The sequence below is a fragment of the Marmota flaviventris genome, chromosome 8 (assembly GCF_047511675.1).
Source record: "Marmota flaviventris isolate mMarFla1 chromosome 8, mMarFla1.hap1, whole genome shotgun sequence".
NCBI lineage: Eukaryota > Metazoa > Chordata > Mammalia > Rodentia > Sciuridae > Marmota > Marmota flaviventris.
The window spans coordinates 87,711,499-87,730,380 of record NC_092505.1 but is presented as its reverse complement, the minus strand read 5'-3'; the positions used below and the strand labels follow the sequence as shown (position 1 = coordinate 87,730,380).

The following is an 18,882-nucleotide window of genomic DNA, read 5'->3' as shown; positions in this document are numbered from 1 at the left end:
CTGACATGCGCGAGGCGCTGGGTTCGAATCCTCAGCACCACATACAAATAAAATAAAGATGTTGTGTCCACCGAAAACTAAAAAATAAATATTTAAAAAAAAAAATCAGTGATAAATGTCAGTTAGCTTCATTTAATGCATTCCACGGTGTGTGTATATATGTATGAACATAACTATGCATTATAAATATGTAAAGATTTTATTTGTCACTTATACCCTTTTAAAGCTGGGGTTGGGGAGAGCCTTGATAGGAACAGCTGCATTTGGTCCTGGGAATGAAATTAATAATTCCAATTTATAATTATTAACAATACCTTTACTGCCAAGAAACACATGGAGGTCCCACAAATATAAACTCAAGTATAAAATTTCAGAAACTCAGTGAACTATTCAGTGAGGTTTAAATGGGTCTTGCCTACAAATCAGATATTATGGCTTGAGTTCCTAGCACACGATAAACAGTATGAGAAAATTTTTGGTAAATTAAAAGTCACCACTGAATATAACTAGAAAGTGAAAATACAATAAAGTTGGTCATAATTCCATCTGAGACAAAAAAAGGAATCATATCTTCTTTTGAACCATTTGACAGTGTGGATGATTCCAAAAGAAAATCTCAATATTTATTTTAGAAAAGATAGTGATAACATCCAGCCCACCTCCCCGCAAAAAGCAGAAGACAAATCAATCAATGTAAATTCACCATTTTAACAGACTGAAAAGGGGAAGCTACACACGACCGTCTCAACGGATGGAGAAAAGGTACCTGATAAAATTCAATGCCCTTTCCTGATTTCAGAACTTAGTGAATTAGGAATACAAGAGGACATCCTAGCCTGAGAGACATGCTGGGGTGAGTCGGGAGGGCTGGGCTTGCCAGCTCTAAGACTCTCAAAACAGGCTGACCTCGGGGTGGGGGTAGCAAAATATTTACTTTCTCTGATGTTCTCCTTAAAATCATGTAAAAATAACTTTCAATATGTAAATGATAAAAACTTAACCATTTTTTAAATCTGAAAATATCTTCTTATAAAACTAGAATGTGTTATACATCTGTCTTTGGTGACAGTGGTACTTTTGGAAATCCCAGGCACATCTATACACTTTGGCATCTGACGTACATAGGGACATTTGCCTGTGGCAGAGTCCCACATCTCCTAACACCTTCCCCTGGATCCTCACCACTGATAATCATTTTGAAGGCTATTCAGAATGTCACTTTTGCTTTATTCTATTTATAAACACATATGACTAGTTCATTCTCACATATACTGAGTACTTTTTGTCTGGCTTAATCAACTTACAGTTCTCTGGTTTTTTCTTTCTTTCTTTCTTTTTTTTTTTTTTTTAAATGAGAGCTCATGCAGACAGTAAGTGGCAGAACTAATATTTAAAAATCCCAAGTACAGCTCACCTCAGAAGCTACACTCTTTACACTAAACAACTGCCTTTTCATTTGTTATTGGTCTCTCTCCAGGTTTTTCCCTTTGGCCCAAGAGAGATGTTTTTCTCATCTGAACACACTGCTGTGGACATCCTGCTTCTTCAAGGTGAGCTATCCCTCTAATTTGAAAGGAAACCTGTATTTTGGGCTGGGAGTGTAACTCAATGGTAGACTCCTCACCTATCATGCTCAAGGCCTTGGGTTCAATCCCCAGCACCACATAAATAACAACAAAAATAATTCTTATGTTTCATCTCTGGATTAAACTTTTTCTCACATAAAACACTATTATTTGGGAATTTGATGTAAAAGAGCACATTATTTATGAGAATCCTTGAGAGCAATTTTGTTATTAAAATCTTGCCACAGAGTTCAAGACTTTAAATGCATAATAAATTTCTTAAAAAAATACAATTTCAAAAAAAACAAAAACAAAAATGTGATGCACTTACACTAACAGCATTAATATCTGAGACGTGTCCTGTGAAAGACTGTCTACACATTCCATCTCGAATATCCCATAATTTGGAAGAGGCGTCACAAGCACCAGAAACAAAAGTACGCATGTCAGGACTCAGAGAAAGACTCATGACATCTCCAGAGTGCCCAGTGAATGTGGTGGTCTGCTGGGCAGTTTCTATGTCCCATAAAGCACTGTAATTAAAAAAACAAAACAAAACAAAAACAACCTCAATGACCAGTATTGTGTCTGCTGTTAGCTCCTACAAACTACCCTCAACCTCCAATCAGTGTACTTCTGGGATAAACTTACCAAGTTGTATCTCCTGAACTTGTAACAATCTGGCTGTCATCTAAAAATCGACAGCAGGACAAGTAGCCTGCAGCACAGAAAGTGGAAAATTTTAGGTTATATCACTGATCAAATAAGCCAAGTATCACATGGAATAGTATTATTCTTTCAAAAATATAACACCCGGGTGGCGAGTGTGTCTGTATGATCTATAGTTCTGCTTTTCATTACTTCAACTCCACACTGTCTGCAACTAACTTGTATCAACAAATTCTACTGAGGCACTCAGTACCTCAATGACATTGGGCACTCTGAAGGTTACAAAGCTGACGACAACATCTAAGACAGTTACCCAGGAAAGAAGATGCTCCCTTACACACCTAATTACAATCTAAGCTGTTAAGAACCTGGGAGGAAACCTTAAAAATGCAGAGAGAAATGAGAACATCCATGAAGGTTTTATGAAAGATGTAGCATATGAATGCCCAGAGTCTCTCAGTACTTCATAGTATGGAAATGGCAGGGAAATACTGTGCTAGAGACTTTTGTAAAAACACAATAAATAGTAATGACAAAAATTCAGATATGTAGAAATCAAAGGAGTGGCAATAAATTCCTATTAACGCCACTAACCAAGTACTACACTACAGAACTGTGGGGGTGCACACTGGCAAATAAGGCAAGCCAATATCACACAGTGCAAAATGCTCCTTTCATGTATTATCATTCATACTTTTGATTATATAACTGAGTACAGATGCCACGAATCCCATACTTCTTACATGGTAGCAGAAAAGATAAATAATTGCATTGTCTTTTTATTTTATATTTTTCATGATTGTTTAAATTTTTATAGTAAATTTATCATTTCTTACAGGAACAACTGCTATTTTCAAAAGAAAAAAATAAAATTGTAGGGAGCTGAAAGTAGTACAGTTCCTTGGAAAAGCATGTGGTTAGCATGCATGAGGTCCTGGGTTCAATCTCTAGTACCCAAATAATATTAAAATAAAATTAAGGTCATTGCATGCATGATTTTTAAAAGTTATCATTTCCCTATTTCAGATTAATTTCTATTCTTTCCCCATTAACACTCATCCTTTAGTCAGTTAAGCCCAATTTGTCATGTATCCTGGGTCAGTGAAGTCTAGGGAAGAAGCAAGGTGGGACAGGAGAGAAGAGTGTTTAGTGATGCTCACCTGTGTGACCTGGCAACTCTCGGCTCACTCTCACGTTTCCCTCTCTGGTTTTTAAGTTATATATAGAGCAGATGTTGTCCAGACCTCCACAAGCAACATAATTACCAGACGGGGCATAAGCACAGGTCATCACCCAAGAGGATCTCAAAGGAATAGCGTGCATCTATGAAACAAATACAACCCACAAACTATCACTAAGGAAAGATTAAAAACAGTCATTTATTTTTAAAATCTACTTACAATGAAGTAAATATCATTAAAATTAAATACATATAAGAAAAATAAGCCAAATAAAAATATAACGACTTGAAAAAGTATTTATCTTTCAAAATTATCAAATTTTAAATACCAATCCACATACAAATGCCTTTTACTATTATTTCTGCATTATTAAATCATTTGGAGTTAAGAAGTATTATTTTTAGAAATTTCTTTTAGTACAAGCACGGACATAAGGGTGTCCCAATGCTAAAATACCCATCTGAAACATTGAGTGGCACACAAAAGAAGAATCTCCTCCATAACACCGAACAATAAAAAGGAAGGTAATTAACAAGTATCAGTTCGTTAAAGAGATTCTTTCACAAAGAGATGACACTAGCATCCCTACATTAATAGGCACAGATTCTGAGTTCTCACTCAAACAATGGTAATAGTTGTGAGTAGATCTAGTCACACCTGTCTGGTGACTTGACTCCAAACTTCTGCAGGTCACATGGAAAAACTGAAGGTGTCTGGAAAAACAAAGCTAAATGCTCTGTATGGGGAATGAAGACATCCCATGCCTACTACTATGCTCTTCCTTAACCTAAAATAATGTTTTTGAAGTGCAATTTTTTAAAAAAAATGGAGTTGAAAGAGACATGCTTAATGCCCATTAATACAGAAAAACTGTTATATAGTTATCTTAGCTAGCTTTAAAATCTCAAGCAGCTTGGGGTATAGCTCTGATAGAGTACTTGCCCAACATGTGCAAGACCCTGGGATTGATCAACAGCACCAAAAAAAAAAAGAAGAAGTTATTATCTCACTAAATAATTACTGGGATTATTATAAATATAATGGGATTCCTTCCTTCCAGTGGATATATTAAGAGAATCCTGTATTTGGCCACCAAGAGACCTAAACAAGTAGTAATTTGCCTCTAATCTACTATATCTTCCAATTAGTCCAGAACCAGAAATCAATGCCTAGAGTGGGAAAAGCTTTATACTAGCCATCTAGCTTACCCATACTAGAAATAAAAATCTCTGGGTCTTTCACATTAGAAAATGTGATTTTAAAAAAATAATTTATGCAAAAAAATTTCTAAAATTTCAATATAAATAAGGAAATTCAAGCCAAACACTCTGAACAATATTCCTGTAGTTTTTCCTTGGAAATAAAAAAAAGGATTAAACACTAAAAGCAAACACTAAGCCTAAAGAGAGGATCTAGATTAAAATAAATAAAATGTTGATCTCAGAAGGCAAATAAAGTTTGAAGAAAGAATAAAAGAAAGAATTGGTGGACAGCAAAACAAACACAAGATTACTTAGAAGAAGGATTAAGAAATTCTACCTTATTTGTTGTATAGCTATCCCAAATAATTAATTTTCCATCTTGGGAAGCACTTACTAGTAGCCTAGAGGAACAAACACAAAAATAATTTGATACTTAGAGGAAAAAAGAGTTTAAATTAGTTATGCATTGCATTAATGTAGGACAGTTCAGAAAAGAAAGTAACAAATTTTTCCAATAAAAACCTGATACCAAGAAATGTTCTTCCAACTTTTAAAAAATTTATGCTACATGCAAAAATTTTGAACATACATCACAAAATTTAGCAATTTGACTGAGAATGTCTGTGACTATGATTCAACATCATTATTCAAGGTTTTGGTAGACATTAGCTGACTGGCTGGCTCGTTTAGTATTACTAATTAAATTGAATGGCAGTAGACTACATATAGACTTAAAGGCACACTTCATTCAATCTAAACACACCAAAGGGGATCTGTGAGTGCACTGCAGTGTCACAGGTACAATGTGGCCCTATCTCCATCCTTGAGTTCTCTACCATCTGGAGGAGAAAAGACGTTTGTGTACATTTATAATAAGTCAAGGGAGTGAAAACTGTCACAAGAGTGGTATAAAGTACATCCCACAGGAAAGTAAAAGAGGAATGAATAACTGCTAGTTGAATTAATTAAAATTCAGTTGGTAGAGTGCTTGCCTCACATGCACAAGGCCCTGGGTTCAATCCCCAGCACCACCACCAAAAAAAAAAGAGAGAGAGAGAGAGAGATAATGCATATTTAAAAATGGAATTAACAGCTAAAGATAGAGAAAACTGTGTATTCTAAGGGTAGGGCTGAAGTACGATCAATGAAAACAGGTGGAAAAATACAGTGAATGTTTCAGGACGGGGTCTTCCAATTTTGTAGAGTTTGTGAAAAATAGGAAACATAAGCTAAGAAAAATAGACCAGGCTTAACTACAGAAAACATTATTTGCTAGACTATGGGGTATAAACTCTTGACTAAGTACTTATTAGTCATTGAATTTTTAATTTTATTCTGGAATTATATTTTTCACCATGATATAAAATTTAGAAGATTAAAAAAAATTACCTTGCTAAGTCTAATCCCCAGCAGCTCATCTGAGCTCCCTTCCCTTTAGGAAAATAACATCATGAGTTCTCTTTTTTCTAGGGGCTGGGTGGGGGGGCGAGTGGTGGTTACCAGGGATTGAACTCAACCATTGAGCCACATCTCCAGCCCTATTTTGTGTTTTATTTAGAGACAGGGTCTCCCTGAGTTGCTTTGTGCCTTGCTTTTGCTGAGGCTGGCTTTGAACTCAAAATCCTCCTGCCTCAGCCTCCTGAGCCGCTGTGATTACAGGCATGTGCCATTGTGCCTGGCTATCATCTGGTTCTTAATGTTGTAAATATTAATTTTGTTGTTACAAAAAGGAAGATCTGATAGTGGAGAATAGGAACCCATGGAAAATTCTTCAAAAATCAATTGGCATCATCAGTTTCAGAATGGGTAGGAAGACAATGTGAGGCAGGTTCCTGGGGGACTTGTTTGCTTTTGAGAATATTTTTAAGGAAAGAAAGGATGACTAGTGTTATTTCAAATAACAGGATTTCAGGTTAAAAGTTTGCCCTGTCAACAAGGCAAATTATTTTTACCCTAATTTTTTTTTAAGAAAAAGAATACAGTATTTGCCTTAGCTCTATGTCAATTGTATAATCTTATCTATCCCCTCCTAAGAGGCACACAGGGTATATTACTACTCTGTATCCCATTTATATCCAAGAGAAACAAGTGAGGGAGGCTTTCTTTACTTACAATTTTAGTGTGTCTCTTGGAAGCAGAGAACACATGTGCAACCTTTATTAAACAATATTTTCTTACATTACACAGTAAGATGAACTAAATCAAAGAAACAAGGTGATCTCTGAGGCAGCAGGCAGATTTACTACTGCCAGATGTGCTGGATAAAGTGGAGCCTGAACTGAAACCCTAGGAACACAGTGAACGGTTGTAACCAACCATATATCCTGTAAGCCACAGGTATGCCCAGATGTGTGTGTGTGCACCTGCTGATGCTCAGATTTAATTTGATCATATGCATTTATATGTTGAGTTGGGGGAGTAAAAAAAGATGTAGTGAATAAAAATATCCTTGTTTCATGTAATTGGATCCTCTGTGAACTGAGGTAGTAAGAAATATCTACTAATTTGCACACAGTGTTCAATATATATTTGCTTATTAACTGACAAGGTTAATATATAATAAAACTGCTTTGGACATATTAAAAAAAAGTATAATACCCTACTGCAAAAAAAAAGAAACCCTCTTTGAAATAGTTTTCCCAGCTCATATGATAAAGGTCTTTTTGAGAAGTAAACTGGCTTTCTAGATTAAAAGTTTTTAAACGTTCAGGCTGCAGATATAGCTCAATGGTAGAGGATTCAAGAGCCCCTGGGTTTGATCCTTGCACCGAAAGAAACGTTTGAATATTCTTAGTGAAAATAAAGTGTTCAGGGGGCTGGGTGCAGTGGTGCATGCCTATAATCCCAGTGGCTCGGGAGGCTGAGGCAGGAGGATCTCAAGTTCAAAGCCAGCCTCAGCAACTTAGCAAGACCGTCTCTAAATAAAATGTGAAAAGGGGCCTGGGATGTGGCTTAGTGGTTAAGCACCCCTGGGTTCAATCCGAAGTACCAAAAAAAAAAAAAAGAAAAGAAAGTGTTTGTATTGGATGCATATTCTGTAAACACTTCATAAATATAGTTTGTTTTTAAACAAAGAAAATGCAAATGATAATTCTTAAGGAAAACAATTTGGCTGACACATTGAAAGTGAGAGGCACAAACCTTGAATCATATCCCCAATGCATAGCATAGATTTTAGCTAGGTGGCCTCTCAGCGTACGTCTTGTTCGCATTTGTATTCGACCCACGGAGTCCATATTTGATGTGATCTTCAGAAAGCAATAAAAATGTTATTCTTTACTTTAGATACAGTTCAGGAGATAAACCTGAAATATTCAATTAGTAGGTGATAAAAAGCAGATATAAAATTTATAGTAATTTTCATTCAATTTAAATAATTCTGCAAAATCATTATGGGATCAAAATACTGTTCATAAAAAACTACAGTTAATTTAAAATAACCCTATATGTTTTTATAGGCAAGACTCTTAACTAAAAAGAACAGATAAACCTCTAAACTTTAATAAAAAATCAGCCACCCTAGAGTCTAGGAAGGGAAGTGGGGACTGGGGGGATTGGGTAATGGGTACAACAATACAGTTATACAGGACAAATAAGTTCTTATATTCTACAACGAAGTACAGAATACAACAGCCTACCTATTATATATTTTATAAAAAAACTAGAAGAGAGGGCTTGAAGCTTCCCAATACAAAGATATGATAACTGTTGAAGAGAAGGGAAATGCTCATTATCCAGATTTGATCACTACGTATTGTGTACCTGCATCACATCATCACATTGTACCTGTAAATATGTACGATCATTATGTATCAATTAAGAAAATTTGCAATTAAACACTCATGAGGATAATCTCCAAGTCATCCGTATCAGTGTCAAGTTACTTCATATGAATCACTAAAACAAATTGGGGGGGGGGGGAAACTCTACCTGAACAAGCGTTGCATCATTACATGCTTTCCTGGCATCCTGAAACAAACAAACAAAAAACATGATTATAATCCATTTAGATGTAGAATCCTCTAGATCTTATTAACACTTTATTGAAAATGTAGATTTGCAAGTAATTTTTTTTTTACCATACATATGATCTTTATTTAAAATGATTTTGAGCTGGGCATACAGGCACCCACCTGTGGTCCCAGCAGCTTGGGAGGCTGAGGCAGGAGGATTGTGATTCAAAGCCAGCCTCAGCAATTTATCGAGGTTCTAAGCAACTTAACGAGACCCTGTCTCTAAATGAAATTTTAAAAATGGATGGGGATGTGGCTCAGTGGTTAAGTGCCCCTGAGTTCAATCCCTGATACCAAGGAAAAAATCATGTTTTAAAATAAAATTTACATAACCTAAAATTAACCATTTTAACCATCTTAAGATATATGATTCAGTAATTTTTAGTATATTTACAATGCTGTACAACATCACCAGTATCTAATTCTAGAACATTTCTATCACCTCCCAAAAAGAATCCCATCCATCCTATTTCTCTTTTTCCATAATTTCTCTGTGATTGCTAATCTTCTTTCTTTCTCTATGGATTTACCTCATCTAAGACGTTTCATATGTGGCCTTTTTTATATTGGCTTCTTTTATTTAGTATAATGTTTTCAAGGTTCAGCTATGTTATAGCATTATTCAGGACCTCATTCCTTTTTATGGCTAATATTCCATTACATGGATATTCCACATTTTGTTTATCCTTTAATCAAAACTGATATGGGTTCCCCCCCCCCACTTTTTGGCTATTACAAAAAATGATGCTATGAGCATTCATGTACAAGTTTTTGTGTATAGTTATGTTTTTAATTCTTTGGGGTATTAAATAAGAGTGGAAATGGTGAGTAATATAGAAACTCTGTCAAACTATTTTTTTAACATTTATTTTTTAGTTGAAGTTGGATACAATACCTTTATTTTTGTTTATTTATTTTCATGTGGTGCTAAGGATCGAACCCAGGGCCTTGCATGTACTAGGCGAGCGCTCTACCGCTGAGCCACAACCCCAGCCCTCTGTCAAACTATTATTCACAGAAGTTATATTACATTCCCACCAGAAATGTAGGAGGTTGATTTCTCAATTTCTTCATATCCTCACCAACATTTATTATCATTTATTTTTTAAATTATAGCCATCTTATTAGATGTGAAGAGGTATCTCATTATGGTTTTGCTTTGTTAATGATCAATGATGTTGAGTACCTCTCTTGCACTTACTATTGGAATAATGTCTATTCCAGGTCTTTGCCAGTATTTCAACTGGGTTGTCATTCTACTGTTCAGTTTTGTAGTTCTTTACATATACTGAATACTAAAACCTTATCAGAGGAATAATTGATAAATATTGTCTTCCATTCTTTCAACTGTCCTTTCATTTTCTTGATTGTGTCCTTTAGCACACAAGTTTTTAATTTTGATGAAGTCCAGTTTATCTTTTTCTTTTGGTGTCATATTTAATTTGCCTAATCCAAAGTCAGGAAAATTTACAACTATGTTTCCTTTCAAGAATTTTGTACTTTTGAATGTTACATTTAGGTATCATTTTGAGTTATTATTTATATATGGTGTGAGACAGGGGGTCCAAATTCCTTCCTCTACATGTGGATATCCAAGTGTTCCAGTTCCATTTATTGAAAAGAATATTTTTTCCCTATTGAATGGGTTTATTAAAAATCAGTGGACCATAAATATATGGATGTGTTTATGGACTTTCAAATTGTATACCATTGTACAAACTTCTTTATATACCAGGGATTGAATTTAGGTGTACTTGACCACTGAGCCACATCCCCTGCCCTATTTTGTATTTTATTTAGAGACAGGGTCTCACTGAGTTGCTTAGTGCCTCACTTTTGCTGAGGCTGGCCTTGAATTCGCTCTTCTCCTGCCTCAGCCTCCCAAGAGGCTAGGATTACAGGTAATATAATCCCACAGCGCCCCGCACAAACATATTTTTATTTTATGATTTAAAGACTTGCAAAATTGTATCCTGATCTAAAATTATTAAGTTGATTTAATAAGCTCACAGTATTCAGAGTTATATTTATTATTAAGGCTTTAGCAGAAACTAACATTTATTTATATAGGCAACTGTTATTTGTTGCTACTAGGAAGAAAATGTTTTAGATCCAATATGCAAAAATATATCTCAGAAATTTTGAGTTGTGTATCTAGCCCAGGCCCTTGCATTTGCTAAGCATATGCTCTACCACTGAGCTATATCTCCAGACACAGTAAAATGATTTTTTTATGTAATAGCAACAATTTACACTGAGTGACATCCATATTTTTATAACAAATTCTTTCCATGTAAGCAGGTGTTTATGTCTTAATTATTATAAGGTATTCTTTCAGTGAAACCTTAAATTTTTATACAAACAGAGGGAAGATGATGAAACAGAAATCAATATAACAAAATAAGGGAGCAATAAATATATTTAAAAAAAATTAAAACACTTTATTTATTTAGGTGCTGAGGATTAAGTTCAGGACCTTGCACATGCTAGGCATGTACTCAACTAGTAAGCTATACCCCAACCCCAGCAAGACATTTTAAACCAAGTTTATCAGTTAATAACAAATTTAGAGAATTGATATACATGCTAGATTTAAGATAATCTCCCCCTCCACAGAGGTTAGTGTAGTATCCTCCTTATTTTATCATTATTATTATTTGCCTACAGTGCTTGGTATACTCCTAGGCAAAGAGAAGACACGCAATATTTACAGAATAAAACCCAACAAAGTCTTTGCAGCACAGACTAGATGGAAGATATGATAATTCTGGCTGCTCTTTCAACCTTCTGGTAAATAGACTATTTCTATGTAAGAGTGTTTTACAACTAGCTGCACAAAAATGTGATTTGATTCTCTCATTCTTAGCCAAATTGTGGGTTTAGAGATCTCATTTGGCAAGGAATAATTTAGCACACTTTTCTGCAATGAAAAGAATGTCTGGAAATGTCACTGATGACCTGAGCCATGTTCCAGAAATGGTGCAGTTGAAGTCTAAAATTCTGAAAAAAGGTTCTATGAATTCAGGTTTTATGAAAATGACCTATCATTGTTCAGGCCTTCTTTCTTGATTCAGTCATCTGGTAAAAGACTCAGATGTGCGTGTCATGCCAGGTACCGCTGTAGTCACCATACGCACAGCAATGGACAAATAACAATTTTTTGCCCTCATAGCATTAATATTAGTATTAATAATACAATTTAAGGGCTGAAAATGAAAATCATTAAACTGCAGGAAAAATCAGTACCAAAATTTAAACACCATGTTGGAATGCAAAAATTTTACTAACATTTTAGCAGCAGTTAGGGGCAAATTTTCATAATTCAAATAATCTACTCACATCAATAATTTATTCTTATGAACACTATTATCCATTATAAAACTAAATATAAAAGAATTCTATGCTGTTCAGCACAACAACAAAAAAATAAAAGATCTGATATTAATATCTTTGTGCCAGAAAAAAAAAAAAAAGGAATGTGGCAGATGTGGTGGTGTACCTCTGGAATCCCAATTACTTGGGAGACTGAGTTCAGCCTGGCAAATCAGCAAGACCTTGCCTCAAAATAAAATTTAAAAAGGTTGGAGGTGGAGTTCAGTGCTGAAGTACTGCCTAGCACACGTTAGGCCATGGGTTCAGTCTGTAGTACCACCCCAAAAAGAAGCAGGATAGGTGACATATTTATTGCTATAACTCAATTACAAAAGAAAACAAAATCTATGTTTTCTTTATTTGTCATTTTTTTGAGTTTAAATTTAGTCATATGTTATGCCAAATAGCATACATTTCTATTATGCCATGTATTTCCAACATAGTTAGGTAAACACACAGATTTTATTTCTGGAAGGAAGGGGGAAAGAGAAGAAAAAAAGGAGGGAGGGAGGGTATTTAACTATAGTGTGACATGATTATACTGAGGAAAAAGTGCCTCATACTTGAAATCATGGGAGGAGAGGAGTCAGTGAACCTGTACCCATGACATTGTGCCTGGAATTCTGGTTGGATATGGAAATGATTAAAATAGAATATTCAATGTAACTAAAGCAGAAGGGGTAAATGCAAACAAAGGACTAAAATACAGAGCAGACTAACAACCCTGTCATCACAGAGGCCTACAGTGCTATATGAGTGAGGAACTGCCCCTCATCAGCATTAGCATAAGTCCTGTATGTGTTATTTAATCCCCAGCACAAACCTATAAGGTGGGCATTGGTATTCTTGCTTCACAGCAAAAACACTGAGTATCAAAAATGTTAGAGACCTGCCTGCAGCGACACATGATAAAAAGTGTAATCCATACACATTGTTTCACCATGACACCAATAAGAGAAAGAGAATGAATCCAAGCATAGGACTCTCATAAGGCTTTTAGAGGAGGAACAGGATTCAATGGATAGGATTCGAGAGAGAAAAATTGGAGAAGAGGTAGTAGAACTCCAGGCAAATGAAACAATTTGATAAAAGACAACGAAATAGGAGAGAGCAACACATGTTCAAGGGACACAAAAATGGCAACCAGGCTAGATTGACTAGAGCACAGGCTGCAGGGAAAGGTATTAAATATGGTCAGGAGGCAGTGCATCCTTGGTGACAGAGCACAGGCCTTAGAGTCCAAACATGGTATCTGAGTGATGAATCCGGTACTTACTAGTTAGGTTTCCTTGGCAAGTTATTTGATCTCACTGAGCCTTGGTCTCCTCAACCTTGCCAAATTTTTTAATCTCAATGAGCCTCAGTTTCCTCAACTATAAAATGAATCAACACCAGCTTTTCACAGGACAGCTATCAGGATGATAGGAGGTGGGCATGTGACCATGTCTGGCCAATCATCATTGTTCCTCTTAACATCTGGAGTACATGATATAAAGTCAGGATGTCAGAGAGAATTCTATAATTCTATATACAGCAAATATACATTCTGGTGGTTGGCAGTATAGGTGTAGCACTCCTAGACTGAAAAATCCAACACTTGGGCACTATCACCATGCCACAAGTGGAAAATTCTACACATGGCCTCATGTGACAAGTTCCAGTCAAAACACAGATACACTAAAAATATATAAAATTATCTTCAGTCTATGTGCGTAAGGTATATATGAAACATAAATGAACTTTGGGTTCAGACTTGGGTCCCATCTCCAAGATATCTCATTATGCATATATAAATATACCAAAATCCAAAAAGATCTGAAATCCAAAATATTCCTTGTCCCAAGCATTTCAGAGAACAGATACTCAACTGTAATATCTAATTCAGAGACTTGTTTGTGAAGTCTTTTATGAGCATCTCAAGCAAAATAAATCCCTCCTTTGTTCTGACAGCTTTGTACAGACATAAGGTATCAACTCAGAGTTCTTGCTCACAACTAAATTGTTAACTTCCTTGAATTCCTGGTAATAAGTCTGGTTATGACTTCACTCAGATCAACTCTTTATGATGAGTGGTTTTTTTTAATATTTATTTTTCAGTTGTAGTTGGACACAATATCATTATTTTATTTATTAAATTTTTATGTGGTGCTGAGGATCAAACCCAGGGCCTCACACGTCCTAGGCAAGCACTGTACTGCCACTGAGCCACAATCCCAGCCCTGATAAGTGTTTTTTTAATGTGTTTTTGTTTTTGTTGTTGTTGTTGTTTTGTTTTGGTACTAGGGATTGAACCTAGGGGAGCCACATCCCCAGCCCTTTTTATTTTTTATTTTGAGACGGTGTCTCCTTTAGTTGTTTAGGCACTTGCTAAATTGCTGAGGTTAACCTTGAACTTGAGTTCCTCCTGCCTCAGCCTCCTCAGTCGATGGGATTTCAAGCATGCACCACCAGCCCAGTATGGTGAGTGTTCTTTACCCTTCCCTTGATTTTCCTCTTCCTTTTCTCTCTCTCTTCTGAAATAGCTATTACCAAAGATCCAGATTGGGAAGAGTCACAGCTATATTCCAAGCTACCAGAGATTCTCCCACTTTGTGCTGAAGTTCTTCATCTATATTTGCAAGCTGTTTTAGCTTTTACTTTTCCCTGTGAAAAGAAGCAGGCAGCTGCCAGGCTACTCACAATTCAGTCTCTCCTCTATCCAGCTCTCCAGGAGGCATACCTACATTCTTTCATTTTTAACTCTGCCTTCTTGATATTCCTTAGTGAGTGCCAACAAAGTTCAAGCAAGCATCTGTTTCACTGTTCCAAAGAAGGGATTGTTGGAGCTGTCCCTTGGAGAGTGCTTCCTACTTTGTATGAGATTTACAGCTACGAGCACCTCTGTCGGAATTGTCCCACAGGCTGCTGCATTTGGCAAACCTTTTCCATCCTTTTATGGCTTGAAGTTCTAAGAGCATTTTAATTTTGCTAAGGCCAGAGCTTGTATTTGTTTCTTATCCTTTTTATTGTCTTGAGCTGATTTCCAAGACTAAAAGAGGTCAGATCTGCCCTTGATCTTGCCTTTTGTAATTTTTGACATTTCTGTGATTTAATGTCTTACAGATTCACATTTCCTACTTTATCACAGTGTAATGTCTGCCTCACTGTATTGCACCAAAAATCTAGATTCCAGGTGTATGAGTAAGAAGAGAATTGTTTATCTTCCAGCTGAGCTTACAGACATACCTACTATTAACCTCTTAGGGGCATGGAAACCACTTGTGGGCATAGGCACTTATCAGGAATCATTTTCAGAGCATTCATTAGAAGCAAGATTAAAAAAAATTGACCATTTCTGGCCTTACAAATTACTTAATGTATGTAAACTGACATACTTGGGAATTTTATACATTGCTGATACTGAAAAAAAGTGTAAAAGCTGGGGCTGGGGATGTAGCTCAGTGGCAGAGTGCTTGTTAGCATGCATAGGGCTCTGGGTTCAATCCTTAGCACTGAGATTGGCCGGAGTGGTGGGGTTGTGGGGAAAAGCATTAAAATTTCAAAATGAAGTTCTTACCTGGATCTGATTCCGCAGTTGTTCTGCTTCCTGCCTCAATTGTTCCAGTTCACTCATCCTTTGAATCTGTTTACCTCAGTAATTACCAAGTAAAAGTAACTGTTGAGAGAGAGGAGAGAGAGAGAGAGGTTGACACTTAGTTGTCCATCTTCAAATTTACTTTTAAGACACTAACATATAATTGTTTTTAGCCCTTCTGAAACTCTGGTCGATTATTACTAAAATTGACAGTTGCTTAGTAAGTATGGATCTGGGTCATTTACCGAAGGGTTTTATGGAGGAATGTGATGTGAAAGTTGTCAGCACCAAAACAGCCACTTATGTCAAACCCTGACAAAACAGAGCTGGAGGCCATGAAGGAGGAGCCCCCAGACATGTGCCTATGAAGGAACCACCCAAGGAATTTCTGGAAACCACAGTGTTCTAGATAAGCCTGCACGCAGACACTTGCCTCACAGCTGCCTCCGCCATGGGCTAACACCAGCTCCTGCAACAAGCTATGGGAGCCAAAGGGCTTTGTTTCAAAACAGTGTCTGTGGACTTTGACCTTTTTTCTTTCGAAATCCTCTCCTTGCCCCAACTTCTTCGGATGCACCTATAGTCCCCCATACCATACATATCCCAGACAACAATCCCTCGCTGTCTAGGGGGGAAAATCTTGTTTTGGACCATTGGTCTTTCTGTCACTCATGTTAGGCTAAGAGTGATCAGAAGAATCCTCGAGTTGTAGTATTTAAAAATGAATTATAAACTGGGTATGGTAGTGTCCACCTGTAATCCCAGTGACTTGGGAGGCTGAAGATCACAAGTTTGAGGCCAGCCTGGGCAACTTAGTGAGATCCTGTCTCAAAAAAAAAAAAAAAAAAAAAAAAAAAATGAAAAGGAAAGGAAAGAAAATGGCTAGGGATATAGCTCAGTGGTAGAGCACCCCTGGGTTCAATGGGAAACCTGCCCCCCATACACAGACAAACTAAATTATACAGAAACGGTGCTGGACAGGAGTCCAGTGAGAAACACTTTACAGCAGTTCACAGAGCAGCACTCAACATCTCCAACTGGCCTCCATATATGCACCTCAAATTCAAAGCTTCAAAACTGAATCCACTCCATCTGCAAATCCTCCTCATTTCAGTAAACAGCAATTCCATTCTTCCAACTATTAAAGATAAAAATCTGAGAGTCATCCTTAATTTCTGCTTCTCTCCCACCCTCCCCCTCTAATCCATCAGCAAATCAAGTCAATTATTCCTTACAATATTATTCAGGATCCGACTGATTCTGATTACTTCCTTTACCTTGATGCAAGTCCTCATTATCTCTCACCTGGTCTCCTTCCTACTGACAGGATCGCTCTCAGTCTAATCTAGGCAGAGCAAGTCAATTATTACTAAAATACCACTAAATATCACTCTTAAAATACAAGTCACTCTTAGGCTTTAAATTCTGCAATGGTTTTCTGCTTCACTCAGAGTAAAGCCAACTCTGTATCTTGACCTAAGGAGCTGTACCTGTCTCTCATACATACCCGCACCCTACACACACCTACTCTTCCTTTGCCCCTCCCTTTTCTCCTCCAGTTGCTCAAAAGCTTTCTTGCTGTTCTCTGAATACACTAAGCGGACTCCAGCCTCAGCGTCTTTCATTCCCCCTTCCCTTGGCCTGGACCACTCTTGCCTGTGACAGTTTCATCGCTTGCTTTCCTGTGTCTGCTCAGATGTTATCCTCTCAGAGGAGCCTTTGCTGATAGCACACACACACACCCAACCTTCTCCCTTTCTAGGTCACCTACCCTGTCCTATATTTCACTATAGGACTCAACACAATTGAGCATGTATTTACCTATTTGTGATCTGTTTCCCCCTTACAGAAAACAAGTTCCTATACTGGGGCAGGGTTTTGGTTTGCTTTACTCTTTGCTATACACCCAGCACTTTTGACACTTGGTTTTCTAATAAATAAGCGAACCTTAAATTAGCTTAAGAAATAAAGGAAAACTCATTCTAAGGAATTAGAATAAATCACAGAACCAAAAGGCAGGAATATTACCATTTTAGGAAGAGATTTCCCCTATTGTGTTTTTACATCTTGTTTGTTGGAATCAGGATCCAATTAAGGACTACATGATACATTTTGTCATGTCTCTTAAGGCTCTCCAACTAGAAATAGCCATCTCTTGCTTTTTTTCCCCCTGTGATATTGATTCACTAGAGACTAAGTTATTTGTCCTTAGAATGTCCCACTTTCTATTTACGTCTTGATGCTACTGTTTGTTTACTTACCCTCTACACTACCTGTAAACTGGAAGTTAGATTGACAGGATAGAATATATTCAGGTTAGAATATATTGTATGTATAGAATATTCACACATATATATGGCAAGAATTAGGTGATCTATGGACTTCTTTTTAAAATATTTTTTTAGTTGTGGATGGACATAATAACTTTATTTTTATGTGGTGCTGAGGATCAAAACCAGTGCCTCACACATGCAAGGCGCATGCTCTACCACTGAGCCACAAGCCCAGCCCTGGACTTCTTCATACTACAATACATCAGAATGAACTTCCTGTTTTCTTTATGCCACTGCTAGTGACTCTCAGCTTGGTCAGTAAGTTCAGTTGTTAACAGTGTAATCTATCTAGTGGGGTGCTGGGTTTCGGTTAGCAACTAAAAGGCTCAGGGGCCACTCCAGTTAAATTGGGCTAATTGGGCTGTGCAAAATAACCACACAAGAGACACAAATATCTTTTTCTTTGGAGTCGCTGTGAAGGCTCCTCTGATCTTAAGGGTCCGCAGGAAAAGAGAGAGCTAGAGCACACACTGACCCCTTTTATTGAGGAGAAGCTATTCAAATGAGGTAAGGGGTCAGGTTACAGGGCGCTGAGTCTATCTTCATGATGTCCACTGTCAGCAGGTTGACTGACATCTGGGAAGGGCACAGTAAGAGAAGGGGACACACACTAGGCACTTCCATGGAAGATTCTATCCTAAACAGGGCAAGGGGTTATATTACAAAGGAACAGGTGAGCATAGCTTCACCCATGGGGCTGTAGCAAGACACACCCAAGCATGAGACACCGATCCTAAGAAGGGTGGGGAAAGCTCTGCCACATTTCTGTGACTGAGCGCCTCAGCACCAGCTGGGGAGTGTGACTCAGTCAAGTGCAAGGTTGGTCTCCCACAGAGGGGGACTACAGCTTTATGGTTTCATTCAGTAAGTTATCTGCAAGGAGCCTCTGACTTTCAACTGGATTCTTACCATTAGCAGTTAAACATGCCCAAGTCTCTCCCTTTAAAAAGAGTGTGGTGGGGAAGAGAAGGCA

General features: G+C 37.1%; 1 protein-coding gene across 2 annotated transcripts in view; it reads right to left on the bottom strand.

Annotated features, from left to right (window-relative positions):
• Gnb4 (G protein subunit beta 4) overlaps positions 1–18,882 on the bottom strand; it is a 44,406-nt gene that overhangs the window by 12,413 nt on the left and 13,111 nt on the right. Inside the window, exons 2-8 of one of the 2 annotated variants that reach the window (XM_027942241.2) lie at positions 15,559–15,657; positions 8,548–8,586; positions 7,759–7,865; positions 4,955–5,018; positions 3,395–3,557; positions 2,217–2,283; positions 1,897–2,098 (exon numbers count right to left, since the gene is read on the bottom strand). In XM_027942241.2, coding sequence (XP_027798042.1) covers positions 1,897–2,098; positions 2,217–2,283; positions 3,395–3,557; positions 4,955–5,018; positions 7,759–7,865; positions 8,548–8,586; positions 15,559–15,615 — 699 coding nt within the window. In that variant the 5' untranslated portion in view covers positions 15,616–15,657. Of the gene's footprint in view, positions 1–1,896; positions 2,099–2,216; positions 2,284–3,394; positions 3,558–4,954; positions 5,019–7,758; positions 7,866–8,547; positions 8,587–15,558; positions 15,658–18,882 lie in introns of those variants that run through there. The other variant, XM_071615452.1, reaches the window with a different exon arrangement.